Source organism: Aplysia californica, unplaced genomic scaffold, assembly GCF_000002075.1.
Source record: "Aplysia californica isolate F4 #8 unplaced genomic scaffold, AplCal3.0 scaffold00836, whole genome shotgun sequence".
Lineage (NCBI taxonomy): Eukaryota > Metazoa > Mollusca > Gastropoda > Aplysiida > Aplysiidae > Aplysia > Aplysia californica.
Genome location: NW_004798106.1, coordinates 175,148 through 183,642, shown reverse-complemented (window position 1 = coordinate 183,642; position 8,495 = coordinate 175,148). Strand labels below are relative to the sequence as shown.

At 40.9% G+C, this 8,495-nt stretch overlaps 1 protein-coding gene across 1 annotated transcript in view; it reads right to left on the bottom strand.

Annotated features, from left to right (window-relative positions):
* Window positions 1-6,481, bottom strand: part of LOC100533452 (myomodulin gene 2 neuropeptide precursor) — a 19,113-nt gene extending 12,632 nt beyond the window's left edge. The window contains 1 exon segment of the mRNA NM_001204729.1: window positions 6,181-6,481. Coding sequence (NP_001191658.1) covers window positions 6,181-6,235 — 55 coding nt within the window. The 5' untranslated portion in view covers window positions 6,236-6,481.
* Between the last annotated feature and the right edge of the window lie 2,014 nt (window positions 6,482-8,495).

The window sequence follows — 8,495 nt, the reverse complement described above, 5'->3', positions numbered from 1 at the left end:
AATATTCAGCAGAAGAAGAAGAAGAAGAAGAAGAAGAAGAAGAAGAAGAAGAAGAAGAAGAAGAAGAAGAAGAAGAAGAAGAAGAAAAAGAAGAAGAAGAAGAAGAACAAGAACATGAATACAGGCTGAAAAGTGAAACCCGCAACTTCACAAAGTGGAAGAATGTATTATTGAACAGATGCAGAGAAAGACATCAGTGTTGGACACACAATATACCAGTTTGTAACGAGACATTGAAAAAGCAAAACGAGCCTCAGAGTTTACCTTGCGTCAAACTCCTTAAGTCGGCACTTATATGACCTTATTGTGTTGCAAGTGCTGTAAAACTCTAACTAAAACTACGCTAAAACACCTTAACTTCGGAGTCCAAATTCAGCTATTAGAATAGTAAATTTGAATTCGTTTCTCCTGTTGTTTTGGGGATTATATTGGTTTGGTATTACGGCATTAATTATTGATTTTCAAAATGGATAAACTGTATAGTTGTGTGCGCGGCAGGGGTAGGCCCAGAGCAACCTACTTATGGAACCTAAACATATGAGTTACTGGAAAATATCAGAGAACCGTAGCTTTTTTTAAGAGCATCCGAGAAAAGGAATGAATGAAGAACCATGATCGCAGATGTCGTACGCAGATCTGGCACTGGATGATAATAATGATGATGATGATTACGATATTAATTGATTTTCAAAATTGATAAACCAAATTATAGTTGCGTGCTCTGTTTAATATTCTGGTTCGGTGTAGCACGCGTGAGCCTGGGGTTCAATTCCCGAGTGGAGAGAAATTGTCACTGAGTATCTCGGGCTTTCTGCTCGGGTTAACCTATGCAGGCAGGATCTGTAACCCGCCTCCCGAGGGATCTAAATGTTGTCGTTAGGGACGTAAAAGCACCTAATTAATATGATTATTTCTCTTTTTTTTAAAATATCAGAATCGCGTCCCGAATTTTAAAAAAAACGTGTAAACTATTATCACATTGAAGACTTTACTCTTACTATAATTCATGTCATTTTAGAAAGCTCAAATCATCGCTGTTTTGGGACACAACTTAATTCTTCAAACAGAGTTTTCCATTTCATTTGCTGTACCTGAAACTAGAAAAGTCGCTAAACAATACACTGTCGGTGTCACAAGCAATGCGCGTAAGTCTGTCTGGGTTCTTTTTACGGCAGGGGCGATGAAAAAACCCCTCCAAACAACAAAGTAGTTTTTGTTGTGCTGTTCCTATCAGGAACCATGAAAATATTATTATAATGGCGTCGGTGGCCTAGTGGTTAGGCTCTCGGACTCGCACCGTAAGGTCGTGGGTTCGAATCCTGTCAGGGGCCCGACGTTGTGTCCTTGGGAAAGGCGCTTTGCACAAATTTTCCTCACTTCACCCAGGTGGAAATGGGTACCCAGCTATAGACAGTGAAAGATCTTGTAAGTTTGATAGTGTTTGAGCGCGTGAAATCCGCAGCTTGCACTGTATGCTTCTGCGGAAGCTGAGAATGTTTCTGAGTCTTCTCAGGGGGTTTGCTGGGGTAATAATAGTTGTAAAGCGCACAGAGCAAGCTAGGGAGCATGGATATGCGCTATATAAATGCAATTATTATTATTATTATTAAAAGCAAGACAACTGTTGTAGATCTAAGCGTTCACCATAGCTTTAATAATAATAGAGAATAATATAATATAGCATTTCGTATAGCGCAAATCCCGGCTAAACAGCAAGCTCTTTAATCAAACTGCATTATGGTGATGTTGAAAGGTGCATCTTGGATAGAGTTTTGAGAGGATGTGAAATTTTCTCAACTTTGGAAGTTGAGGTTGTTTCAGAATGCTCTCAGGTCTGCTGGGGCAATAGTATAGATTGTGAAGAGCGTAAGCTTGCTGTTGAGCGGTGGTTTGCGCTATACAAATGCTAGTTTTTTAAAGTGGTTTTTTTTTTGGGTGATTGTTTTACGGCGCTCGCAACTGCATAAGGGCATATGAGCGCACGGGACACACTTGATATTTTCAGGTGGTAGGAAATTTTTAATTTTGCCCAGGTGGCGGCCAAAGCCTACTCTAATCGATTTTAGACCACCAAGGGATCTTTAACGTGAGCGAAATTGCACACGGACCCTCGGAGATTTTTCGCCCTTGTCCGAGAAGGCTAGGTGTAGATCTTTCCTACCAGAAGGTCAGGGGTGTGGCTGAAAAACAACAATAAAAAGGAGCCAAGGAGTAGCAGGAAAAAGGCTACAGAAATAGTCAGGAGCCCAGATGAGGGGGAAATGGAGATGAAAGGGTGGGGGCAGAAAGAGGAGACGAACGCAGATGATAGAACATTGCTACACAGGAGGAAAGGAGGTGAAAGGAGACAATTTTAGAGAATAAATCTTTTCGGTTGACCCGGATTCAAACGCGGGACCTTTGAATGAGAGACCAAAACCTTAACCTCTAGGCCACCAGAGCCCCCAAATGCTTTCTATTATGTACTGTTATTATTTATTTTATAAAATAATATGATTATAAATATAATATGTGGGACGTGCTGACAAAATGAGTTACTTCTCGCAATTCACAAATGCCGGTTTTGGCAGAAAATCAACGACGGAGTAAATTTGTAGGCTCTTAATTGTTGTCATTTTCTTCAAATTTACCGTGTCTTTATTTATTTCCAACTAATGAATTGTAAAAACTCAGCCTATCAATTCAACATATCTATTTCTACAGGGCTACAATATGAGAAGTAGCTCATTTTCTTTGCACGTCTCACATAATAGAAATAAATGTATTATAACAGCAACACAAAAAAATAGATTGAACCCTTTCCCAACTGAGGCAGAATTGTTATTGTTCCCTAAAACCACGAGACACTCCCATAAAAACGCACTATCTAGACATAGCGGGGATCTCGAATTCGCCCCCCCCCCCCCCCCCCCCTGTTGGTATCGATATGGCTAAATTAGGCAGTTGCCTCATTCAAATATCTTCACATGCATTGAACTATCATCAGAATATGTTTAAACTTCCAATATAAACCGGTTTCAACCATTTCACATCACTGTTGAATTTACTGTAGAGTTTTAAATCTAAAAATTGTGTTTACTCAAAAGTGAAAAAGTGTAACCGTGATCGTTTTTCCATTGTGGACTTCAATTTCAATTGATATCCAACATAAAATGATAACTGTATAGATCTACCCTGTTAGAAGTCCTATTCCTACCAAGGACTACTATAACATTGTACTTCAAAAGAACACACACACATGCACACACACACACACACACACACACACACACACACACACACACACACACACGCAATGCTCAGAGATGTGAGTGATCATAATACCAGTTTCGATACCCTACTTCTGCCATTTTTTAACAATTTGATTACAAACGGAGGGCAAGTCAAAGAGTCTACATAACAAGAGGGGCCACTTCTCTCTTTGAGCCAATTAAAAAAGTGTCCTCAAAATTCGGTGGCGCCCTCTTCACAAAAGCGCACTCTTTGCGAACAGAGTTACCCTACGAGTTTTAAAAAATCAAAGTGGAACTAGCAAGTTTTTGAATACATTTTGGAAGAACGCTTTTTACAAATTGTTACGCTGACAAAAAACCTCTTCCGGTGGAAAGGGTGATTGTTTTCTTCGTTTAATTTGACTTTAGAAAGAAAGTCGAGAGGTAATTAAAATTTAAAAAAAAACTAAAACTCCACACTGAACGAACCCGAACTGCTGATGAACAGCAGTCGATCTGCACACGCAAGGAGGTGCTATTCCTATTCCTCTTCTGGAAAAACGAAAGAGAGCTTCAAAACAGACTGCAGCGCCATCTGAAGCAAAGAGCGAACTTCCTGCGGACACTTTTTGGCTGAGTGTCCCATCTTGTTATGTACTATCGTTGGCTGAGTGGCCATCTTGTTATGTACTATCTTTGGCTGAGTGGCCCATCTTGTTATGTACTATCTTTGGCTGAGTGGACCATCTTGTTATGTACTATCTTTGGCTGAGTGGACCATCTTGTTATGTACTATCTTTGGCTGAGTGGTCCATCTTGTTATGTACTATCTTTGGAGCGAGTGAAGGATCGAACATTCCGCAGGTAGAGCTGTGGCGTAATGCGGGGCGAATTGTGCATTGCATCGTAGACACTGAGGGGAGACGCTAACGTTACCCGCAACTCATCCCTCGCCCCTTCTTCAACCAACACAGAAGTCACCAAAGTTATTTTGTCGGGCTATTTGAAGACATAAAACTACAGCCCGTGTTAGTGTTCTGTACAACAGTGAACAGGTTAAAAGGACATTAACATTTTGTAGTTTAGTTTTATAGTTCTTGATCTTTTCAAAAAACATCTTCTGTTTCAACTAGTTTGGTTCGCTACCATAGGAACACCCCTACCTTCCCCCTTCCCATTTCGAAAGAGCTTGACTTAGAACAAACATCAGATCTGGCATTACATTGGAGATTTATTTATTAATTGGTGTTTTTTTGGTGTTTTTTTTTGGGGGGGGGGAGGTGGGGATGGGGACGCAGATATGTCTTACAGGAACAAGAAACAACAATCGTGATGCGCAAATTCTTGGAGCACTTAATCTTTTTCCTCTTTACTGGAGGAGAGAGAGAGAGAGAGAGAGAAGGGGGGGGGGTATACTTTAGTTTAACTAACGACAAAAGTTTGAAGCTTAGGATCATAATAATATAGTTTACAACTGACTGACGCTTTTGGTTTCAGCTAAAAGTAACGTGCTACCGGAAGGCAGCGTTAGATAGAAACAGTTATTTTATTTTTATTTTTTATTCTATTATTTTTTTGGGGGGGTAAGTGTTTTACAGCACTCGCAAGTACATAAGTTCAGTTGACGGTGCCGGACACATTAATCCTTTTCAGATTGGTAAATGTTGATTAGTAACTTTGCCCGGATGGCGGCCCGAGTCACTAGGTGTATTGATTAAACCTTCCGCTTTCTCACGCAGGAGACCCGAGTTCGATTCTTGAGTAAGGCGAATTTTTAAAATCAAATTTTGAAATTTTCATTGTATCATTTATTTTTTTTTGTAAGTGTTTTATAGCACTCACAAGTACACAAGACATATGACGGCGCCGGACGCATTAATCCTTTTCAGTTTGGTTGAAATTAGTTTCGAATTTTGCCCGGGTCACGAGGTGTATTGGTTAAGCCCTCCGCTTTCACACACAGGAGACCCGAGTTCGATTGTTGAGTCAGGAGCATTTCTATCAATAAATATCTCTACTTTTCAGCTAGGCTATAGGACGTTTGTTCCCTCTCAATCCAGGGTGGCGCTGACAAGTAGAATCGACGCCTGCCTACCTCCTAAATGACCTACATTCTGTCGATAGGGCTGTTGTTGTTGGTAAGTGTTTTACAGCTCTCGCAACTGCATAACGTCATACAAGCGCGAGGGACACACCAAACATTTTCAATTGGTAGGAAATTTTTAATTATGCCCGGGTGACGGCCGAAGCCTACTCTTATCGGTTTTGGACCACCAAGGGATCTTTAACGTGCGCAACTTGCACTCGGGAACCTCCGAGATTTTTCGCCCTTGTCCGTGAAGGCTAGGTGTCGACCTTTCCTACCAGAAGATTGGGGGGGGGGGTGGCTGAAAGACAGCAGTAAGAAGGAGCCAAGGAGTTGCAGTAAGCTTAGAAAGGCTGCCGAAAGAGCCAGGAGCTCAGAGGAGTGAGTGGGCGGGGGAAGAAAGTGGAGACAAAAGCAGACGACAGAAGAGAGAAGGAAAGAAGGTGAAAGGAGACAATTTTAGAGAAGAACATCCTTCGTTCGCTACCCGGATTCGAACCCGGGACCTTTAAATGAAAGACGAACACCTTAACCTCTAGGCCACAAGAGCCCCCCTATAGGGCTGTAAAAACACGTGAAGAGCACTGAGGGAAAAACGATGGTAGTCACGAACTGGAAATTGTGAGGGTGCCAATTTAAAAAGCTTGTGGACTCATAACTTCACATTTGTTTCACTTGTGGTTTATTGTTAAGTATTGTTGAATGGGAAATCTAACTGCAATAATCAACCAACAGTTGAACAGAAATACAGTTATGAGTGAACAAGCATTCAAAATTGGTACCCTCACGATTTTCAGTTTTGAGACTACAGTCGTTTTTCCGCTTTAGTCTTTACATGCATTAGAAAGAAAGATACGAAGAGGTCACGTGATCATTTCTTACCTGACAGCACAGCAACCACCAGGAAGCATGAGCAAGTTTCCAAAATCTTCCACATTCTGAGGCTCAGTTAGATCTGATTTGATCGGATTTTATTTGATTTTGATTTGATTTTTTCCTTTCTCCTTCAAATTCTTCACTTCCCTGAGGTCCCTTCTCAATCAAAGCTTGCACCTTTTCTTCCCTAGATTATTACTATGTCTCTACCGTCCCCTGCCTTCGATGAAGTCCAAAACTGTTGGTGAAGTTTCCCCCAATGTAGTGACGGTCCGTCGCTCGCTGTGGCGATGTTTTCTTGTTTCCTACAATGAAATGGCCGGAGAGTTCTGAGCTCGGAGAGGAAGGAAGGAAGGAAGGAGGGGACGACTGTTCTCGACTCCAGCCGACCACCACGTTTTTATGCGCGGCCGTCATTGGTTGTGGGAGTGGCGACGTCATCGACCGATTTGAAACGCCGCCTGTGATTGGCTCTGAGCCAGCACCGAGGACCCTCGAAGCAATTTAGGGGATCAATATTATGAAATGTCCTTTAAGCACACACCCACTTCGTGTGGGTTTTTATAAGTGGTTGAGGTACAATGAAAAAATAAGTAAACAGTAACAGAAACCTTCTTTTTCCTTTTCAGGTTCGTTTAGATTTCAGGAAATATTTTGCGTCTCTGGAAATATGCCAGTAAACTCTCTTACGCTGAGACTCGAGGTGGATTATGCAAATTATAATTATGCAAATGGCACCAGGAGCTCATCTACACAAAGCATCATTCATAATTTTTCTCTTTAAAGTGGGGGTGTTTTTGAAGTTTAAAGGTATTTTTTTAAAGAACCAAATATTTGGTCGTCATTTGGCAAACAGAACACGGCCTCTGAACGGGACTTTGGGATTTGAAAAGGAACATTCGGGGAGAGGGGGAGGGAGGGACGACAAAAAAGTCAGAGTCTTTTAGAATTTTGATCTCAAACTTCGCTGTTGAAAAATGTCCGAAATCAGATATTCTACTCTCTTTTTTTGGGTGGAGGGGGCGGGGGTGATTCCGAAAAGAAAACTGTAGCTAAAATAAATTTAAAAAATAAAAACGAAACAAAAGAAACATTCTTTTAGGCATACCTTATTGGTAGCGTGAGGGCCACAAAATAGTCCCAAAACCTGGTCTCTCTATACAAGGAGAGTGGGAAAGGGGTATGTGTCCCGCCCATAGGTACAGCTGGGGGGGGGGAGGGGGGGCTACAGTAGGTGACAAAAGCTAGGGAAAATAAAAACACTAATAAATTAAAAAATCAAACACTAAAAGATAGAACTAATCAGTGATATTCACATTTTCTTATAGATCCATTTTAGTCCTGAAATATCATTGTATCTACTCTTTCACATTTTCTTAATCAATACTGTCTGGTACGAATACGATCACTAACGATGAAATGACTCCCCCCCCCCCCCAAAAAAAAAAGAAGAAAAAAGAAGAAAAAAGAAGAAAAAGAAAAAGGCAGGAGGTAAAAAATAACAAAAACAAATTTTCAAAAAACACAAAAAAAACAAAGAAATAAAAACAAAAAACGCAGCAGGGAAAGCCATGATTCACTCTTGTCTAGATAACTAATCTTACTCATTGAAAAAAAAAACGAAAAAAAACCTCCCCAAAGAAACAATGATAAAGAAAGAAAAAGAACTAACTCACAAAACATATTTTTAAACAACAAGAAACGTGTGACGTGAGACGGGAAGCCCCGTCCCTTGAAGGAGAACCTTGATGACGTATGCGTCAGCCATTTTGCACACACTTGCCAAGGGACTATAAATAACTCTCCCAAACGTTTTACGGCAATTATGACCACAAAACCAACAGAGGGCAATGCCGCGCTACGTGATCAGAATCTGGCAGTACAAGACACGGCCACGATCTGAGGGCTCTCTGGGAAGGAGCGTTCAATAATATTTTGTGTGGAATCGTGGGGAAATCAGGCGCTTGGAAAAATAATGAAATCGACGAAACACACACTTTTTTTTAAAAAACCCTTTTGCAAATTTCATAAGTTTTTCTTTCTTTTTTCCCCCTTCTTTCTGCTAATCACCTTTTACATACGCTTAAAGACACATGTTTTTGTGGATTTTAAAAAAAAACGGAAATAAATCTTTGACGTTGATGAAAAGCACGAATAAAAATATAAATTTGCACGTTCTGAGGCGCTCAAACTTTTCGAAGTCGCCAATCTTAGCCGGCCATTTCCTTGCTAAATTAGCTCTGACGCTTAGGCGGCGCACACCTTCAATCGCAAACATCTCGACTTCTATTCAAGGTAGGTGTTGGGGGGGGGGGGGGGGT